Consider the following 22,141-nt stretch of genomic DNA (forward strand, 5'->3'; position numbering starts at 1 on the left):
CTCTAAGCTGCAGTATGTAACTTTTATAAAAATATGTTTTTTACATATTTGTTAAAGTTGTCACCATGTCGTGACCCGACAGCAGCAGCTTTAAAGTGCGTAACTGTTCTTGCTGTAGGGACTCTCTTTGTGAGCCCTGGGGACATTTTCACCTAAAGAGGAAAAACCCCCCAGGAATGGAACTAATCATGGAGTTGCCTGATTTTATTGCTTTTTAAAAAAAAATAAAAATCTGTTGACAAAAACTTGGGACAAACTTTAAGTGATCACAAATTTACAGTAAATGTTGTTAAAACCTTCAAGCTTTTAGCTTGACTTTGACTTTTCATTCTTTCTCTTTCATTGTTCTGAGATATTTCAGATTTTAAAAAGACTTTTAAACAATTTTTCATCAAATCAAAATTATAGACTCTTGTCTTGGGACAAATGATTTTGTGAGCCCCACATATCATAAGATCATATAAATCAATAAATAAAAATCATAATATTTGTGCCAGAATCTCTCAGAGAAATAACCCCAGTTATGTTTTATGAATTTTTACGTTTAATGTGCAATGGAATTTGCACTTTTTTGGTGGGACATGATTTTGCCAAAGTCTCAAGAATCAGAGGTTTACTGTTAATCTATTGGCATGATTTGTTCTTTCAATGGCCATATATATGTATATTAATACTACTGTATATTCAATTAATGATCATTCAGACTCAACATCCTGAACAATCAATCAAACCACAATAGTCTACTATTAGCAAACTGAATGAATAATGACACAATGTTCTGTCATATCAGTGTCCGGAGATGACTGTGTTATGAAGAACAGCGACACTGATGCCTGGCTTTTCTGAGCTCTTATGCAGTGTTGCCCTCCTGATCCGTGCTGCCTTATATCAGACAGCCCGCCGTGCGCACTCAACATACTCGCCGACAAATGTTACAGTTTGCCTTGAACTCATCCCCACTCACGCTGTTCAGCCATGGGTGTGCGTCTTCCCACATCCACGGCTGTGTCCCACATGGAGCGTCGGGTGTAGTTGCGGACATTTTTAAAAGGCGCGGGTGTGTGACGTCTGTCGCTAGGAAACGGCGACAGCAGCGCCAGCAGTTAACACCGGTCCGTGGCAGGCCGGGGGGTCGTAAAAGAGTGTCCACGATAATTTTGTAAGCCTTAGTATTTCCTGTATTTTATCCGGTGCTTAATTGTTACATTTATTGTTGATGTGTGTGTGACAGACATGAGGATTGGACATTTTAGAAAATACGGAACAAATCGCGTCCCGTATCGGTTCAATACGGGACGCAACGTTTAATTTGCCAAATAAGGGACGATTCCGTATTTTACGGGACGGGTGGTAACCCTATGTAACCATTATAAAACAAACAAACAAACAAAACATAGGACTTTTACCTGACATATGCTAACCTAACATTAACCTAACATGCAATGTATAGTCACCATAATTACCCGAACAGTGTCCGTTAACATTAAGCTAACTGTTGATAAAACCACGGACATCATTTTCTCATTCATCTCTGCCTGTTTGGGCGGCATACTTTATTTCATTTAATGCGCTTCATTATTTAAGGTTAACTCCTATGAAAGCAAACAAAATGGGTAATATTTCCAAATAGAAATCTGTATCATGCTAAGATTTTTTTTCCTTAAATGTTCATCTTTGCTTTTTGATTGCGTTCTATGTTAGGGCCCCTTTAACTTCAGTCCCTGTGCCAGTTCCAGTCGCACAGCCTGACTAAGCAGAGAATAATCTCCCATCCCCGGCAGAGGAGCTGAGCCAAGCCAGTGCAATGCACATTGATCAAACTATTGATGAGCACGTGGGCGTGGTGTCGCTTGTATCCACACGTGCAAACATTTATTTAAAAGTGTGGGGAAGAAGTGCCGGGGGCATTTGTTGGATGTTCGCTGGGGCAGCCGAACATAGTCCGTCGCAGCTCTTTTCTCTTGTAGCTGAGCTGGAAAACGGTATTTTTCTTTATTGTCTGGTGCTGGAAATGTGCTTGATCATCTTGAGGAGTTAATCATTTAAACTCTTGCGGGTTTTTTTTTTTGTTTTTTTTCCCCCACCACAAACAGGCTAATATGCTGCCGGGCGCCTACGGGTGTGCTGTGGCGAACAGGTTCGGGAATCTTCTGGATGATGATACGGATCCTTTCGACTTATTCAGCGAAGTGGAATCAGAAAAGGTGAAGAAGAAAAAGAAGAAGAAGGAAGAGGAGGATAAGAAAGCCAAGCAGAAAAAACCTGGTCAGAAGGAATCCCAGAGGGACCGACGCCTCCCTGTAACGTTGGAAGTTCAAGAGCCTGCTCCAGGCAAGTACTGCGACGCACTGCCCAAATCTGAACGGTTCTGGAAACTGCTGGTATTTCTAGACCGGATAGTCCAGACAAGAGTGGCCAGCTTGCCCGGGCTTTGTCAGCTAGTAAATATGCATGGTCAGCGAGGTGCACATGTGCATGCTGTCAGGAGGGGGTTACTGCCCCACTACCCTCTGTGCAGAAATCTCACACTTACCTATTCTATACCCTGTTTAAGAGGACTTTTAAGTATATACACTTAGCTATGGGTCTGAACCTACACATACATTATATCCCCCAAAGTATTCTTCACATGTATGCAAACTTGAGTGACATCCCGTTCTTAATCCATATGGTTTAATATGCCCACCCTTTGCAGCTGTAACAGTTTCGTCTCTTCTGGGAAGGCTTTCCACAAGGCATATTTATGGTCATTTTAGACCATTTTTCCACAAGCACATTTCTCAGGTTGGACACTGATGTTCCGCGAGAAGGCCTGGCTCACGGTCTCTGTTCGAATTCACCCCAAATGTGTTCTGTTGGGTTGTCTTTATGGTCTTTGCTTTGTGCACTGGTGTGCAGTCAAGTTGGAACAGGAAGGGGCCATCCCCAAACAGTCCTTACAAAGTTGGGTGCATGAAATTGTCCAAAATGTCTTGGTATGCTGAAGCATTACGAATTCCTCTCATTGGAACTAAGGGGCCAAGCCCAACTCCTGAAAAACAACCCCCACATCGTAATCCCACCTCCACCAAACTTTACATTTGTCTGACTGTATTGTGCCAAGTACTGTTCTCCTGGCAACCGACAAACCCAGACTTAAGATGCCAGGTGGAGAAGTGTAATTTGTCACTTGTTTGATTGCTCCCAATCACTTCCACGTTGTTATAATACCACTAGCAGTTGACTGTGGAATATTTGGTAGTGAGGAACTAGTGGGGGGAACTAACATTTGACTTTAGTAGTTTTTCTCAATTTATGTTTAGATTTTCATATCATCTGCAACCAAAGAGGGAATACAACACATGTATGTCACCACCTCATTTTACGTCCTCAGTGCGTAAGCAGCTGGCATGTGCTGCACCTGTGATCGAGAGTGGAGATGACAGAGAAGAGGCCCAGAAGAGAGCTCCTGCTGGGCAGCGCAGGGCCAACCGGGAGGAACCCCCACAGGAGTTTTCGGTTCCTAGGTATTTTTGGCTTAAGGAAAATGTACATTGTGGGGGCCACGCCCTTTTTCCAAAAAAAACAAAACAAAAAAAGTCTAATTGATAATTTGCTTAAAGTATTATTTTCCTTAAGTTCTCACTCTTTATCCCTTTTGTCTAACTGATGTTATATAAAAGATGAAATTCAGTGTCTTGTTTAGTCTTTTAGCATATGATTGGCTATATTGATCAACATTTTAGCATTAATACTTTACAGGGACTCTTGTTGATGAAGCTCTCGCCTAATTAGTATCACCCAACAATGTCTGTGAATACTGTGGAAGCTTAACTAATCAAACTTCAAAGAAAATAATTCAAAATTAAGAAAATGACTTGAAATTTTGATTTAAGTCAAAATTTTGATACCCCAAATTTTGACTTATAGGTGGCAATAAATGTTAGTTTTTGTTTTGTTTTTTTGTTTTTGTTTTTTTTCTAGTGGCGGAAATGAGCTTCCAGAGAATACTTCTGGCAGCTGGGTTTGAAATGTGGATGCCGTCGCATGAATAAACTGAGTATTAATCTTCTTGCTTGCCAGGCCTTCCTATAATGCAGACTTTGACCTCAGGGGCAGAGGGGGCACCAGAGGTAGGAGAGGAGGAAGAGGTGGAGGAAACACAAGGAACCAGGACAACTTCATTCTGAGGGGCAAGAGGGAGTATGATCGACACAATGGAACGTAAGCCTTTCTGTCCATGCAGCTTGTCCTGTTTTTGCTCTTTTTCATAAGTGTCCTGATAATCAATCATTCGTAATAACTGCAGAGGTATACCTCCTGATGAGAAGAGAGGAGGAAGAGGAGCTTGGAACTGGGGGTCTGTTGAAGAGGCTGTAAGGTCAGTGAGTAGTTAATAAACATGGGAATGACAACTTTTAATCCTTGCATACAACAGAGATTCTGTTTGTCCACGTCCCTTTTTGTAAAGCGAATTCATGGAGGTGACCTCTCCAATCAAATCTGAGGAGTCCCAAATATCTGCGGAGGAAGACAGTACAAATCAGTGAGTGAAACACACAAGTATCATCCCTTAAAATGAGATCTGTACCACCTTGACTGGTTCACGGCTGTATTCAGAAGTGACACTGGTCTTATTTAGCATCCATGAAATGAAAATGGAGGAAAAGTCACAATAAAAAGGACACATTTATACATCCTAACATTGTGCCAGTAAAATGTTCTGTGACAAGCTTTAATTCGTGAGGATAAGTCTGTATTTGGCAGCGTCACATGAGATGTAATTTATAAGATGTAGGAACAAGAAAAGGGAAATGGCAGATGATTTACTTGTTTCCAAATTATAATAGAGCAACGGAGGAGGAGGGAGAGATGTTGGTCCAGGTTGCTATGGAGATGACCCTGGATGAATGGAAGGCCATGCAGGAGATGAATCGTCCCAAAGCCGAATTTAATATCCGCAAAGCAGAGGACAAGATTCCCTCCAAAGCCAAGGTCATCCATGAGTCCAAGCATGTGGAGGTGAGACTGGAAGACGAACTCTGGAGGGCACGTGGGGGGGGGGGGGGGGCTTTGTTTTTTTTTTTTTTTTTTTTTTTTTTTTTTTTTTCTCCTCAACTACTTTTGCACTTTCTCAGAGTGAAGGTAAACCACTGGGGTGTTTTATGCAACACAGATGCAAAGTAGATCACTGGTAGTTGTGCAAGTTTGTGCACACTCAGCTGTGGCTCCTCAGGAGCTGGCTAACCAGCTCACTGGCTGCTGATGCGGCTAACTGAGATAAACTGGAGCATGGTGCCGGTGCATCTTTGGCAGTTTCTGAACTGCATTTGTAATCCATCTGTCATAAAGCACAGCAGGTTAAAATTGTTCTAGCTCAGCCAGACATCAATAGATCGAACTACAGATTGAACCATCCACATATCCACAGGCAGTGACCTGTGCTGACTTAAATTATGCTGTAGTCATAAAGGGGATGGACATGGTCAGCAACAATACTCAGGTAGGCTGTGGAGTTTAAACAATGCTCTGTTGGTACTAGGGGGGCCAAAGTGTGCCAAGAAAATATCCCGTGCATCATTACACCACCACCACCACCAGTGGCGGTTTCTGATATGGGCGACATGGGCAGCCGCCCAGGGCGGCATTTCATCTAGGGCGGCATGAGCGCCCCCCTCCCCCCAACGCATTGCGATCGCCGCAGCAACGCCTACCGCACTGCTCCACTTGTGGGATAATGGGCGCCCTCTGCTTGCTGTGTATTGCATGTAGCTTTCTGCCATGGTCAGACAGGTTGTAACAGAAGAAAAAGGGCAGGCGGGGGATTCTCTCTCTGTCTCGCTGTCACTGCTTCACTCGACCGTCACACACACAGCGCTGCCCCGCCCCCTTCTCCTCTCAGCCTGGGGTGCGAGTCGAGTGAAGCAGTGATGGCGTGAGAGTGAGACTGTCAGCCGGGTTCATTCATTCATGCCTGTACAGTTTGGGCCTGGTTACAGCCAACAGTAACCGCTGAATTATAAATAAAGGCGACTTTTGCTGGCAGTCTCTCGCCAAACCTTTCATCCTCACGGACACTGCCATATCAAGATTAACGCGAAGTGTATGTCCTAATATTGAAAAGTTTTGCGAGATCTTGCAAAAGTAACTCAGGATCTCGCAAAACTTTTGCGAGATATGCAAAACTGACTCTTTTTTTTTTTTTTCCTCCCATGTTCCACAGAATGAATCTGTGCGTCTAATAAAATTAGATGCACACAACTGATAGAACACAAAGCCAATTTCATTTATAATACTGTAAATATGGTCATTAAATCACAGTATTTGTGTGAACCCGAATCCTGATAAAAAAAATAACACAAATACGAATCTAGACAGTTTGGACAAATGTTGGTGGATGGCGCAGTGTTGCCAGATTGGGCAGCTTGTGAACACATTGGGGTGGAATATTATATAGATATTTCTATATAATTATAAAATTATATAGATATATAATTTTACAATAAAAACTTCCTAAAAACCTACCAAATATGGTGAAAAGCAGCCAAAATTTTAACAAGTTACCCAAAGCTTGTATATTTAAATATATATCACACCTGGTGCTATTAACATGAGTTTCAGTGGAGGTTTTGTTGTGTTGGGCTGGCAACTGTCAGTCAGATCTGACAACCCTGGGGATGGGCGGTGGTGGTGGCGAATTGTGGCAGATGGAAAGGAAAAGGTCAAAGCCATCAGGTGCACAGTTTAGGAAAAAGAGAAAAGAAGAAGAGGAGAAACAAGCAAAGATAAAGGTAAGCAGAAGCTGTGTAATATTTCAGTTTCTTCCATGTTTTTTCAAATAAAAATTTAAAAGAAATTCTGAGTGTGCCTGTGATGGTGGGGGGACCTTCTGTTAAAGCCTGTCTGTCAGACCATGGCAGAAAGCTACATACACCACACAGCAGTCGCTCATTACCCCCCCAAGTGTAGTAGTGCGGCGATCGCTATTGTGTGTGTGTGTGGGGGGGGGGGGGGGGGGGGGGGCGGCGGGGATGCTCGCCCAGGGCGCCAAACAGGCTAGGACCGCCACTGACCACCACCAGCAGCAGCCTGAACTGTATATGTATAAGGCAGGATGGATCCATGCTTTCATGTTTACACCAAATTCTGACACTAGCACCTGAATGTTACAGCAGAAATCGAGACTTATCAGACCAGGCAGCATTTTTTCCAATCTCCTGTTGCACAACTTTGGTGAGCCCGTATGAATTGCAGCGCATTTGGCCCACTTGCTCCAAGGTTTGACATTTTGTGTATTCAATGATGCTCTTCTGCATACCCTGGTTGTAACAAGATATGCAGAAGGGCCAGGTAGCTATCCATACCTGTCTGACCCTGTGAAAAGTAACTGTCCCCTAAACTGGCTGTGTTACCCTTGACAGGAAGAACTGCAATCAAGTGTTTTGTTTGCAGTTTGATTGCTGTAATGAGTCTTTGACATCATGGAAGAATTTTGCCTCACTCTTCTTTGCAGAATTGTTTTAGTGAACGGTTTTTGGCCATTCAGAGGTGGACTTGCTGGTGTTTTCAGATCATTGTCCTGCTGCATTAACCCAAGTGCACTTGAGCTTCAGAGCAGAAACTGATGGTCGGACATTCTCCTTCAGGATATCCTGGTAGAGAGCAGACTTCATGGTTCCAGTTATAGCATGTGACCCCTGTCCTGAAGCATGAAAGCAGCCCCAGACCTTCACACTACCACAATCATGTTTGACTATTGGTGTGATTATCTTTTTATGAAATGCTCTTACTTTTAGGTCAGATGTAATGGGCCTCAAACCTTCTAAAAAGTTCAGCTTTTGTCATCAGTCCACAGATTATTTTCCCAAAAGTCTTGGATCAGAACGATGTTTCTTGGCAAATGTGAGACGAACCTTTGTGTTGTGTGTGTTTTTTTTTTTTTTTTTTTTTTGTTGTTTTTGCCTCGGAACTCTCCCGTGGGTGCCATTTTTGCCCCGTCTCTTTCTTATCGTTGAATCATGAACACGGAGCTTAACTGAGGCAAATGAGGCCTGCAGTTCTTTAGCTCTTCTGGGTTTATTAGTGACCTCCTGGATGAGTCCTCAATGAGCTCTTGAGTTTTTGGCAGGTCAGCCGCTACAGGGAAGGTGCACCAGTGTTTAAAGTTTTCTCCATTTGTGGATAATGGCTCTCAGAGTCCCAGAGTTTTAGAAATGACTTGGTAAACCTTTCCAGGCTGACAGATGTCAATGATTTTGTTTCTCATCTGTTCTTGAGTTTCTTTACGTCGTGGCAGTGTGTTGCTTCTTTTAGCCTACTTCACTTTATCAGACAGGTTCTACTTAAGTCATTTCTTGATTCTACAGGTCTGGCAGTAATCAGACCTGGGTGTGGCTAATGGAAATTAACTCAGCTTTCCAAAAAAAAAAATGTGGTTAATCAGTTAATTCATGATTTAACAAGAGGGGGCAATTACTTTTTCAAACTAGGCCAGGTAGATTTGGACATCTTTTTTTAACCTTAATTTAAATAATTTATAAACTGCATTTCGTATTTACTCTGGTTTATCTTTGTCTAATAAATGTGACAAATATGCCAAAACAAAAAAAAAACAAAAAAAAAACAAACAAAAAAAAATCAGTAAGGAAATACTCTTTCAACAGCACTGTTAATGCCATAGAGGACAGTTCATAGTTTTATTTGTCCAAATATTTTTTTTGCCCTACTTGCTTCCAACTTCTAGAGCGTCAAGGCAAATACGGAGGATGAAGGAAACTTCCTTCGCAGGTCAGTGAATGATATCACCTCCCTCTTGGACATCAATTTTGGGAGCCTTGGCCGTCCCAGTCGTGGAGGTCGAGGAAGAGGCGCACGAGGTGGTCCAAGCAGGCGCCCAGAAAGCGTCAAACCGATACTGGAGAGGGTATGTCTGTATCTGGGTACAGAATGTGGGACAACACTTGGGAAGTGAAAATGCTCCCACTTTTCATTATAGCTAGTATTGACAATTGCTTTGGGCATTTGAGGTTGCAGTTCAGAATTTAGACCTGTGAGATACAATGTGCTTAAGAGCACAACTAGTAAAACTCTCTGAATGTTGTTTTGCCCATTAGGAGGAGGATCTGGCACCTAACCCAGATGACCCAGAAGACTTCCCAGCACTATCAGCAGGAAGATAACTGAACAAACTTAAATCCTGCTGTGTAACAGTTTTCATGTTTCTGTTCTTGAGGTTTTGGGTTCTATTGCACTGAATGCACTGTTAAATAAATATTTTGCAAAGTTATTTTTATTTATTTTTTTTGAAGGCGTCACTGGGCATTTAATCAAAGGTGTTTTTGTCAGTTGATGAACAATAATTCACCCTCTATCACCTACCTCTGTAGTTCGCCAAATAATTTCACATGGGATGGTGTTAAACTTCCAACCTGATACTGTGAACTTCCTGAATATATTAAAATACCTCTGCTTTTCATTTTGTCATACAGATGACGCTCATATTAAACATTCAAGTTTTTGTTTTTTGTTAGAGCAGATATTAATATGGTCTCATAACTTGTCAGCACAACAGCCCCACCCACCTGCTTCTCATGCCATCTGTTTGCAAGGTACAACCAATCAGAAGAAACTTGGCTTACAGGGAGGGGCTAAAATGATCAGCGTACCAACCCCCCCCCCCCCCAAAAAAAAGACCCCAAACTGTAAATCTTTAAACATGCAGTGGAAGGACTCTCAGCCATAGACATACTTGGGAATACATTTATTAAAAATTATTCTATGTGCTTCAAGCAAATGTCTTTAGTGGATTATGAGCATGAATTAGACCAGGCCTCATTAAGACCACTGACTTTTTTTATAGCATGATTCTAACAGTACAAAATATTTACAAAATACAGAGTATATCAAATGTTGACATATTTACAGTTTAAGTACAGGAGCTAAAAAGCTTCACAAGTAAGACAAGTCAGATATTGAATAGAGGTACAAATGCACATGGTACTGTATTTTGTGATGGAATTATTGCCAACAGACTTTAATTTTTAACTATGTCCATGGCATGGCAAACACGAAGTGGAGGGCCATGATCATGGATTTATTACACAATTCAAGGCCAATTCCATCAACTATTTCTAACCATGAAACCTTATCAGAATAAATCCTGCACAGTGCTCATTTAAGGAATTGACACATTCACATGCTGGTCTGATGCTGCTACTGCATGCTTCAGTTAACAACTAGGCAACGATTAAAACTAGCAGTTCATTTTATGATTCTCTGTTTAAAAACATATTTAAAAAAAAACTCATGGGTAAAATAACTTGTAATAAAAACATGAATTATGTCACATCATCTTAATGTTCCAAGATTTTTATTCCCTCCTGCATCAGCCGTATAGAAGGCAATACCAGATTTTCCAAATCCACAGGCTCACCGAAGTAGAGGGGCTCTAGATTTGGGTATGGAGTGACTACATAGAGGGAAAAAAAGAAAACAGCTTTATATGTTGATATATTTAAGGTTGCATCATTACAATACTAGCGTAAATGCAAGACAGAAAAGTGAAGAAGAGATAGATACCATAGCCTGGAAAACCTAATGGATTGCAAAGAGCTGCGAGCTTTACGTCCTCTGGAGACAGTACGTCTGTTGCAAGTACGAAATGTAAAAGGGAGGAAAAGAAGGGAGATAAACATTACAGACTGGCTCAAGAAGAGGATGCACACATGGCTACAGAGTGGTAACAACAGGCCAAAGGCAGAGTGAGCTGCAAAGTCCAGAGAAGCTATAGCCAGCCATATTCCTGAAATATTCTCAGAGAACATGCAGGGAAAAATACTGAGTGAAGCAGGATTGAGATTGTGGCAAATGGAGTTTAATTTGGCATAATAGTGCTGCATATGCAGGATCAGATTTACTACATGTTAGTCCTGGACAATATCTGGTTTTATAAAAAGGTTAGTTCATCTGAATAAAGAACCTAGACTGGGTTGCACCATTTCTGTATTATGCTCTAAAATAAACATACAACCATAGTGTGGATTAGACTGTATGGAATTAAAAAAAAAAAAATTATATGTGTGAAACTCATTACTCTTCTGTCATAATGAAAAAAGAGTAAAACTTTTTATATTGATGGTGTCTGAAGTACTCAAATGCACTGAATAATTCCATTGTATGAAAGCAGACAGTTTTCAGCATTTAAAAGCAGGTTTAATCTCACTTATTCAAGAATCCCTTCCTCCATTTTCTTTTAACAGTGACCTGAACTGTTGTTGGTGGAAAAGAAATCTTAAAACATTTTTGAGTAAACCACAATTTGGTTTTGTTTCAGTTGCAGATGCAACCCAGCCTAGGCACGTTATGTGATTATGACAACCACTTTTGTGACACTTCAGGTGAAACAGAGTGCGTGCTAAGCCTCTGGAATTTTGGCTGAATTTGCACAGGCACTAAAGATCATATCTCCGTGTCTGCACAAAACCACATGGCCTGTGAAGGTCTGAGGGAGCTTGCCTGTAGGTGGACCTCTCCCACGCTTAAGCTGATAGGAGAGCCTATGTTGAGTGTGACACTGGCTGTCTGTCTGTGGCTGTCACATGGCTCACAACACATTGGGTCTTGTCATCACCCACGACATGCAAGTTGCCTAGGGACCTGACCAGTCTGGTGTGGCACAGGGAGCTGGTAGAGAGAAGGGAAGCTGTTAATTTACTCCTTCCACTCAAGGATTCATGAGTGGCTACAGCCTCTCTGTCGCTTTTCAGTTTCAATGGCACATAAAAGCATCAAAACGCAACACATGTATTTCTTACTGCAACAGCACAAGACCATTCATGACACTTAAAAGGTATAAATATAAACTATAGACTGGATATAAAATGAATACATCCTCTGGCTCTGACTAGTGAAGCCAATGTGTAATTGACTTAAATATGCATCCTTTATAATGGGGCTGGCTTGCTTGCTCTGTGACCTGCCCTGATGAGATTATGAGCTTGATCACTAGTTTCATGCTTTCATATTGAATACAACATTATGTTCCATCTGTAAATTATGATCCATCACTGACTAAAACAAAGTTATAGCACGGCATGTTTTACTGTGTGATTGACAAATTGTTGGCTTATATACATGTGGTATTCCTCTGTTTCTCATCCAGAGCTTCCCCTACCTCATAAAGTCTAGTTTCAAAAATCTAAGATGGCTATAGCTGACCTATGTGTGATGTCAGTGTGGCTACAACCATCTCTTATATACAGTCTATGATCCAAACTCAAACACTGTTGACGTCTAAACATACTTTGAAGAATTATCTTATGTCTATCTGGGGGAGTCAGTTTTTCCCCTTTTTTGGGTCTCTATCCTTCCTGATTATGTTATATTTAAGCAAATGAATGTTATTTGAATTCTGCCACTGACCTTCCTCCTATTCCATTGGCTGGAAGGGAGGTTCTGGTCCTTTTCCTGCTGTCTGAGGGGTCAGATAGAGCCAAGGGGCTAACGCTTGTCTTACAGCTCTGAGCACTGGCCTGCAAGATGACCCTGCTGCAGAGGAGACACGTTCATTAATCTAAGCCCTGTTTTATGTCAGTGTGTGTGGCTGCGCATGTTGTGTGTACTTTGTACACTTTACCTCAGGGACTGTGATGAGGATCTGGTGTGTATCTTATTCTCTTCTTGTCTGTGAAGACAAAGTAACATAGCAGTAAAAATGAGAAACTTTATATGTATATGCAATGAACTACACTTCAGAGTGGAAGTAGCAGAGTAAAAGACTGCATGGTAATGAGTTTTTTTTTTTTTTTTTTTTTTTAATGTGATAGCTTTAGACTTGTGAATAGAATATTATTGCATTCAGCAAGCAGGTAGGATTAGTAGAGCTAAGTTAAGTCACAGAAGAAGCAAGAAGGAGGCACTAAAACTTAAAAGAGGAGTTTGATTTATCTTAGTTATTTTCATCAACAGCTCTTAACTGTCTGGCAGTTTTAACAGTTGGCACTCAGATCAACACAATAACCAGCAAAGCATGATGTGTAAAGGTGGCGGGGTGATGGGAATGTCTATGGTATAAATCATTATGTACAAAAGGTGTTGACAAGGACAAGGCAGGAGCCTCTGATGTTTTGGATTTTTAAAAACTGGCTCTGCTCATTAGCTTTGACTTTACAGTATTTGCAGAAAGAATACAGGAACAGTAAGATGATTTTGAACAAATTTCTGATTCGGGTTGGGAATTAAAAAGAGACTGGGGGCTCACTTACAGCATTCTCAGTTAGAGCTCCAGAAGGAGGGGCAGGGCAGGTTTTTGGGGGGCTGACGGGCGGTAGAACTCATTGAAATCCTAACCCGTCTATACAGAAATGCAGGATGGAAGAAGGGAAGCCATACACAATCCACCACAGGGCAAGGCTACACAGGGAGGAGAGCAGCATGGCTACCAGCCATCTGAAAGGAGGACAAATCCAACAACAAGAGCAAACGGAAAAAAAGGGGAAAAAAGGAAGGAGAGACAAGAGACGTCTGGGCAGGACATAAAGCCTCTGATGTTGTGCTTTTCCACTGGGACTGGATTAGATGAATCACCTTTTGTAGAGCCTTGTATCCAACAGTGCCACACAGCAAATTTTTGTTCTTCATTTGCTCTGTTGTGTAAGCAGTCTGCCTTAAAAAAAACTCAACCAATGTAGAAACTTTAAAGTAGACGCATTTTAAGTGATTTGAGCGATTAAATAAATAAAAAAATAAAAAAATAGAAAAACAACTATTTTACTTTAAATGATACTTATAATAGACAAAAGAATGAGCTTTCTATATTGTAAGCTACTCAAAATTATTTAAGTAAAATGAATTAAAAATAAAACATGACGGAGGAAAAAAAAAAAACTATCAGCATTTATCGACATCAAATAGACACACAGTACTGAAACTAGTGATTGACATCAGCTTGCCAATATATTAGATGGGCTGCGTTTAACAGAAACATCTAAAAATAGTCAGACCCTACAAAAATTAAGTGCCTATTTCTAAACTCTGTCCCACAGTTTCAATAGAAGTTGGCAGAGATGGACCCCTGCAGGAGTAAACAAAGCTCAGATGGTATGCATACACTGATCCAGTCACAAGAGCAATGGAAAAACAACAGGCAACTGATAATGATCCCAGCCCAGCATTAAGTACATGTTAGACACAAACACAGAGGCATGTGCACGCGTGCATGTCCAAGGGCTTCATGCCTGTTGCCATGCGTGAAAAGGCAGAAAAGGTGAAGAAAAGTTCTGACAGTCATCGTTCTAATCATCCCTGGAGTTCAACATGCATTTTGGTGTTACATAATAAACCAAACAGTGAAGCCAGATGGCGACTTTCAGCTGGAAATGGGATGTTACATGTGTAGCAATGCATACCCTGCAACAGCATATGACCTGAAGTGCAAGCAAATCTCCTTTCAGCCTCAACTCAACTCCCGCGTGTGAATGGATGAGAACCTGTTTGCTGCCTCCACAAAAGCTCGTGATGCTTGCTTACTCCTTTAGGTGATAACGAGGATCTGGAGGAATTTTCTATTCCAACAATACAATTTAAAGCTACTAATTGAATTCATAAAACACTTAAATCACAGATTATTCCAATACCAATACCAGATCTTATTGCCAATTTACACCTAAAGCTTAACGGATGAGCTGGCAAGTTCGCTAGTTTACAAAACAAAGGAATTACCTACTACAGATGAAAACAAGGTCAACAAAGTTTCTCTTATTAAAAATGCTTTTTCTTGAGGTGAGCCAAGTCAGTCTTGCAAGCCAAGCACTAAAACATTGACTTCAACTAATCCAGATCTTATTTAAAACCGTGATTAGTTGAATAATCGGTGCTGTTAACAAACTACGATATGCTAAACTTGAGAGCTTTATTGTGACTCAGAGGATATGTCAGATATGCCTTGATATCAAAGCGGAACAGCTCAGTGTGGCCTTGAGGCAGATAATGAAAGGCGTGTAAATGTAATGCATCCACTAAGTGCATAATCTCTTCACACCAGTCGTCAAAAGAAAAGAAAAGGAAGAGGAAAAAAACAAAAACAACTTCAAATCTGCCACACCATTCACTGGCTTACTAATATAAAAATATATATATATATATTTTTTTTCAACAGGAAGAGGATGTCAGCTAGAAAGGAACTGACGTGCACTTACCTCCGTCGTACAAAACCTCACATCCTCTCTCTGTTTTTCCTCTCCCCCACTCTTTCTCTGCCTCTCTCTCTGCTATCTTTTGAACGGCAGGCAACACATCGGCCACACCGTGCCCATGAGGCTGCAGCAGAACACTACCACCTGCCTGACATGGGACAACAAAAGCCAAAGCCATATGGGTACATTGGCAGAGGCCAGTCAACCATGCTGACCAGCCTTCCACAGCTTTGATTTACATGGGCACAAATGATGTGGACTTCGGACAGAAAAAACAACAATAGAGCAAAAAAAATATATAAGTATATATATCATTCTTGTTGTTTAGTGGAGGTTCAGGCTTAGCACTTCAGCACCCCCCCACTGGAGCACAATGCTATCATAAACCTGGAAGGTCACATGTCACAGTTGTCTGCCTATGGCTGACATTTTTCTTAAATGTGCAAATCAATATGTGTTATCTCAGGTACAAACTTTATCTACAGTAACGCTTTCTATTGACTTAAATGATTGGCCTAGTTATACTGAGGACATGATAACCTGACAAGGTGACTGACAAGCTCTATACTGACTTGGCTTACATATGCTTTTGTCCAAATAGACTTTAAGCTTCTGACCAAAGAAGACAACATACACAGTATCAGCACTGCAGTACAACAATCTCACAGCTCTATCAGCTTTAGCTTCCACATTGTTTATGCCTTTTTAAGTCCAGCTCTCAAACACTTTTTCCCTGGAAGAGTGCGTATCACATAACTAAAATCCAACCTTCAAACAACTGTGTCTCTTTATGTCTTAGTGCCTGAGCTATTACTCCCTGATCTTTCTTGTTAATCCTTAGAACTCACTGATAACACATGAAAATGGGATGACTTTGTTATACTTGATCTGCATGGGATGGCATTGGAAAAAAAGAAAAACTGTTATTAAATTAACTGCCTGGTGTATAAACTCGTAGATAAATTATGATACTAGGATGAAATTGAATGGCATGGTTAAATGAGAGCAGCCCTAACAAATCCTTAAACTTGACTCCAAAAGCTGACTACCCTGAACAAACAGAAAGCTCACCCAATGAAATGATAATGTAAATAAATAAATCCTGCATGGTCACTTCCTGGCCATCTTTTTTCAAAGCATAAAAGGCACTTATGCTTTGAAAAACACTACTGTATACATGTAATGATCCAAGGGACTGATTCGCTCATTTTACAATATTACAGCACAATGGCGTGATGCATGATGAGGCTTGCAGGCTGCCTGGATACTTACGATATTGAACCTGAGGATGATCTGGCCTGCCTCTTGCTCTTAAGAGCTCTTAATTTATCACCCTGCGTGAGGCCATTTCTCTCCTCTTCATCATTGTACTGTAAAAAACAGAAAAACAATGAGTAGAATCAATAGATTTTCTTTCTAGCTTAGGCTGCTGCCCATAAGCGGAAGAAAATGAATGGATGGATGTCTGATCTGTTAGTTCTGTGCCTAAAAATGTGGCAAGACTACAGTTTCAAACTCACCATTTCCATCTCTTCTTTCTTGGATGCCCTGTTCTTGTTGCTCCCATTGATGGTTATATCATCCACTCCAGATAGGATCCTGGTTACTGCCATCTTACCATTCTCTCGTTCATTTAGCATCTTCTCATGGAAAACATCTCCTTCTGCCCACAAACTGTTCTGCTTCCTGATAAACCACAAAATGAAACGGATCGTCTTGCCAAACCATGATCACCTTACTTTAAGAGGTTTTTAATCTGTCTGTTTCCCAAAGGGTCTGAAACTATTTTGTTTTTTATCACACCTATAAAACTTCAATTGTGGTCAGTCTAGTTTAATCTTTTATATTTATCAATACAAAAAAAATGTATTATGATTTATTTATTTTTTAAAGGGTGACATTTTGACAGTCCTTCTCTAGTGAACACCTACTCTTCAACAAAGTTCTGCTGAGGCCCAATGATGGACCCTGGTCGGCAGATCCGTATCCAAGCGATGGCCTCTGCTGCAGTTAGGTGGTAATGTTTCATCATATAGCAGGCAATCAGAGTACCAGTCCTCCCTAGCCCAGCTAAAACACAAGAAAAGTAGAGTGACATGAAATTGTGTTGTAAACAGGAAACTGAACAGGGTTCATGTAGCTACAAGTGCATCTGGCTCCAGAAATTCTACCTTTACAGTGGACTGCAATGGCTCCTTCAGCATTCTCACAGATGTTGAGAAACTTCCTGACAATTGAATCATTCGGCGTGCTTCCATCCACAAAGAACAGGTCGTGATGTTCAAACCCAGAGTCTGTAAAACGCCGGGCATCATACATCTTCTTGTTGAGTCTGATGATAGTGGTGACACTGTGTTTCCTGAAGTATGGGATGTAGGCCTCAGGAGCATGCAAAGGGTACCCTTAAATAAGAAAGGAAAACATTCTTGTGAGTTCAGGAGGTGTTAAAATGAGGTCAGACGTAGTTCTGTGATGCACTTTAATTACCATTTTCTATTTTGCTTTTTGGATGCGGCCCACTGAATGCAAGGAACTTTCCTGGAATGATCCAGTTCAAGTCTCCATTTTCTGCTCGCTCATAGTGCTCATATTCTTCCACATCGAAGTTAGAGAAGTCAAGCCAACCGTACTGCAAAGCCTAGTGGAGTGTTGAAATGAAAGTAATTGCATTAGGGTGTGGCAACACAACAAAGAAAAAGAATTCATTCTTTAAATGGCGTACTTTGTGAACTCCACGAAGACAGTCTAGGATGTTCAGATTATACATGCAGGTTCCAAATGAAGCATCTCTGTAAAACATAATATAATTAAAAGTCTGCATAACATAATTAGAATGTCGTATTCATTAAAACAGCTCACTGATCAAAACACAGAACATGTTACTTCTTGGGTATAAAAACATGAATTGAGTCTGTAATTTGCCTAATAAACAACAGGATATGCCAGGGGTGCCCAAACTTGGCCTGTGGGCCGCTTCCGGCCCCGCCCCCTACTTCAGTCTGCAAATTGATGTCAAAAATAACTTAAAATTTTGCCCTTTAAGTTACTTTTTTGTACAAATCGTATGTTATTTTTGACATCAATTCGCAGACCAGAAGGGGGGGGGGGGGGGGGGGGGGCGCAAGTTTGGACACCCCTGGGATATGCGGAAGAGAATGGATGGATGGATGTTTTAAATAGGTTTTTGACAGATTTCCAAAATGTTTGTGTTTTCTTGTTTTTATGACAGGTGGTCTAATAAAATTTTTAAGCACTGTACATATTGTTACAATGCTGGATGGTCTCTTTGCAAGAAACTCCCAGAAGTTCAGGCTTCTGACTGCGCTAAAGCCTCAGTTTCCAGAATGTTGTCTTACTCTTGGATATTTATAATGTTGCAGAGTGCTTGTGAAGGGCAGCCATTCAGATGAAATTTAACTTAAAGGGAGGCTCGCTTTAAAAGCAGAGGAGCTAAAATTGTTTCTTTTAGGGAAAGGAAGCAAGGGGCTGCACCAGTGCCCAAAATAAGATCACTAAGAGTTATTTTAATTTATGAATCAGCCAAAGCACTTGTAGTACAGTCCAAAAATAGAAACCTGAAATTGGAAATTACCATAATAGGTCCCCTTTAAGTAAAAACAGTGACTAGAACAGCAGTTAACCCATTATCAGAGTTAATGCTTATCATTTTCCTTTTATCAGCTCTGTTCAAATCTACCCCCCACCCCCAAGCCCAAATTATCAGTTAACAGATATTGAAAATCAGAATTAATATCAGCCCTAAAGAAAAAAATGGGGTTAGAACTGAAAATGAGTCAACCGAGGCTAAATTATGAATACTTTTTAATCAAAAGGTATTAGAGTATCACATTAAAATAAATAAACTTTGCAAGTGAATGGCAGCTAAGACAAGCTGCCATCATTACATAGTACAAACTATGTTGGTGAATTGTTACCTGAATGGAATATATGTTGAATTTCTTGACACTAGCAGACTGTAGGCCTCCTCTGGCAACATATTTAGATGCATTACCTATAAATACAAAAATCCAATCAGCAAGTGCTGGCTTGTATCACATACTAATATAATTTCAGTTTTTAAGAATCAGGATATTAGGCACGGTACAAGTCCACGAGCTATTTGTAATATACAAACAACTTACTGCATACGAGCCTATTAGGTAGGCAGCATTGGCTTGTTTCTTCTGATCTCCACAGGTATAAAATATGATCTTCTTCCTTGAGAGTGTAATGGACTGTACAAACATATTAATAACAACATGAAATGACAGGTGATGCCTTATTTATTTCATTCATAAAGCAATACATGCATAGCAAGTTATTTAATTCTACCAAGGAACACTATGCAAAACCATCTTAAATTGAAAGGGCTGGACAATCGCCAGTAAAACAATGATGCATTGGAGCTAATCTGCGGCCCTCCAAGATCACATGCAAATACAGATAAACTGCCTCAACAAAGAGCAAAAACGCAATCATGTTCACAAACAAGAAATATTAAAGACATACATTATACAATAAAACAGCTAACTGTAATGCAGAAAAGCTAAAACACTACTTTACTTTGTTTACTTACTGTAAGTATAAATAGATATTGATTGACCTCAGTCCCCCCCCCAACCAGCATCAGTTTACTTTACCTTGAGCTTCTTTGTCAGCTTGCAGCAGAAGCGATAAAACATGGCCAGGTTAAGGGGACCAAAGTCCGCATAGAAGCTGAGAGAGGGAGAGAAAGAAAGCGGAGAACAAAAGAGTGTGTCAGTGGCTATTTATGCAGCCAGCTATCATCTCTAGGGAAGATTCACTAGATGGAATCAGCTACCTAAGATTCACACTGCAAAAACACTGACAGAGAAAAGACTATATTTGGAAACATCACGGGTCAGACAGAACAGGACAAACAGCTGCAAAGACCAAGTGTTTTTGTAACATCAGCATAAACTCTTGAAAGGTCAGTCCTGTCCCGCCCAACTGAGCCCTCCACTGCAAATCCTGATGTGGCTAAGGTAGCTGTGGCAATGTATTTATTTACCTATAGTAGTTGAACCTCTTCGAATGGCTTTAAGTTAAGTTGACTATCTAATGCAATGCACCATAATATTGCGTAACATCACTGTAAGGAGCAGGTTATGTGCAAATCTACTCACACAAGCCCTGCTATTAAAGATTAGTATTTGATAACATAAGGTGTGCCTATTTTATGGCACTCAAACAAAAAGGAAAAAAAGAAAGAAAAAAAAAAACGGAAGGGCAAAGGGGGCGCAGACATAGCATGAAAACTAGCAGTCCAAGTGAGTGGTGTGTCCAAAATGCACAAGATGAAGGAGACTGACTACTCACTTCTCATATGCCAGTTCTTCATCAATGCAGAAACAGTGTCTTTCAGTTGTGCTCTTGAGCTTTTGCTTAAGGATGGCAAAATATAGTTGATCTGGAGGAATACGGGAGGGGATGAGGGAGGGGGTGGGGACAAAAATTAAAATAAAAAAGCGGTTACTTGCTTTTCTCATGTAAATACATAAATGCATACATACATACATATATACTTCTGTTGACTCAAAAATCTCCCGCGCTCTGCGCACAGCTACTTCTTAAAAGTATTTTCGCGCTACTTACCTTTGATGAACTCAACGCACATTGGCGAAACATCGTCCGCAGTCATCTTGCAAACTGTTTTGAACATGACGTTTTACTACAGAAACGCACAGAGTGGCTTTCTTTACGGAGACTTTCGCATGCTAAGCTTTTTAAAAATATATACGGGACTGCGTGCGTTTAAAGTGGTAATTTTAAAATTCAAAAAGATAAGAAAGGTTTCTCCAGTCTTTTAAAGAAGAGAAAAGTCACTGGCCGAACGGGGAAGGACGGAGAGTTTCATGTGTAAGTGCGTACTCTGCTAAAAATGATCCTCGCGCGACCCCTCCCCTAAGGCGTTCCAGGGGGACGCTATTGGCTACAAGAGCTACAGCGCGCTACGTGATTGGTGGAGTGGCATGTCTGTGAGGCTCTGCCCCGCCTCGTTCAGTTTAAAGTTCTCGATATTAGACACATGATAGGCTCTGGGACTGTTGCCCAAGCGGTTGCTAGGACGAGCTCTTAGCCAGTGAGATTTGTGATTTCTACTTGGACGAACCTCCCTCTCTCAGCTCACCGAGGATGTGGGACCCAGGAAACGCCATAAAGATATGAAAATGAAGGATAAATGGACCTGGCAGTGGGTTGGCTGTGATATTTGTGGCATTAATGCAGCACACCATCTCTTAACATGCATTTGCAACACACAGCGACTTAATAAAGCGAGAAGGCGCAGCTTTGGTGCAATTCCTTGCTCCGAAATTAAATACCAGACTAAAACTGTCTAATGTTGGATGTTTTGTGCGTACGGGGATAAGGTAAATCGACGCAAACCCCGTGCATTATCGTTAAAGGGACAGACGGTGTCGCCATGCTAGGACAAAAGCAGGGGAAAAAAAAAAATCAAAGACCCTCACACACCATTGTCAGTGACATTTTGGGGGTGTTTCGCCTGCTGTGCACGCTTTCACGCATTTGCCAGCTGGACGCAAAGTTGATCGGGTTCATTCTGCAGACCTCCTTACCTGTTATCTCAATGTAAATATCAGAGTTTGGCTCCGCCTCAGAGCTGCTGTGAGCTGCACAGCGTTTTTTCCTCGACTCGGCTCGTCTCCTCTCGCTCTTGCGCTTCATTTTCTCCTCAGGGCTGCGCACTGGACATTCCCGAGCAACTGCGACAGACCTCCTGCGCTTCGCAGTGCTGCGCCTTGTCCTCGTTTTGTTGACGTGCTAATATGACATGTCTTGTTCTTGATGGTCTGTCGGTATCTGCGTGCGAACAGTTGCCCGTTCCAACCTCTCCGGTTGTGGTGGTGACGTCTATAAACAGGGGCAGGTTTTTGCTTTCTGAATCCCCTTCAAGTGACGTATCCGGATTAGATGTCCAGTGCCCACCC

The 22,141-nt window shown here is 41.1% G+C and overlaps 2 protein-coding genes across 2 annotated transcripts; one reads left to right on the forward strand and one right to left on the reverse strand.

Moving 5' to 3' along the window:
- Positions 1-1,033: 1,033 nt before the first annotated feature.
- LOC115785519 (intracellular hyaluronan-binding protein 4-like) lies at positions 1,034-9,265 on the forward strand. The gene is made up of 9 exons (XM_030737220.1): positions 1,034-1,159; positions 2,094-2,331; positions 3,374-3,506; positions 4,063-4,203; positions 4,289-4,360; positions 4,451-4,525; positions 4,830-5,001; positions 8,723-8,902; positions 9,093-9,265. The coding sequence occupies exons 2-9, from the start codon at positions 2,100-2,102 to the stop codon at positions 9,156-9,158; spliced, it is 1,071 nt and encodes a 356-aa protein (XP_030593080.1). The 5' UTR covers positions 1,034-1,159; positions 2,094-2,099; the 3' UTR covers positions 9,159-9,265.
- A 459-nt stretch (positions 9,266-9,724) lies between these two features.
- On the reverse strand, positions 9,725-22,073 carry cdc14b (cell division cycle 14B). Its single transcript, XM_030737219.1, is given in 17 exon segments — positions 9,725-10,447; positions 10,558-10,623; positions 11,494-11,603; positions 11,606-11,661; positions 12,400-12,525; positions 12,614-12,661; positions 16,443-16,540; positions 16,691-16,856; positions 17,102-17,240; positions 17,342-17,572; positions 17,658-17,808; positions 17,893-17,959; positions 19,106-19,182; positions 19,313-19,405; positions 19,811-19,886; positions 20,511-20,601; positions 21,770-22,073. Coding segments are annotated over 16 exon segments (1,662 nt in total). The 5' UTR covers positions 21,879-22,073; the 3' UTR covers positions 9,725-10,447; positions 10,558-10,599.
- Between the last annotated feature and the right edge of the window lie 68 nt (positions 22,074-22,141).

This window comes from Archocentrus centrarchus, chromosome 9 (assembly GCF_007364275.1).
Source record: "Archocentrus centrarchus isolate MPI-CPG fArcCen1 chromosome 9, fArcCen1, whole genome shotgun sequence".
In the NCBI taxonomy this organism is placed as follows: Eukaryota; Metazoa; Chordata; class Actinopteri; order Cichliformes; family Cichlidae; genus Archocentrus; species Archocentrus centrarchus.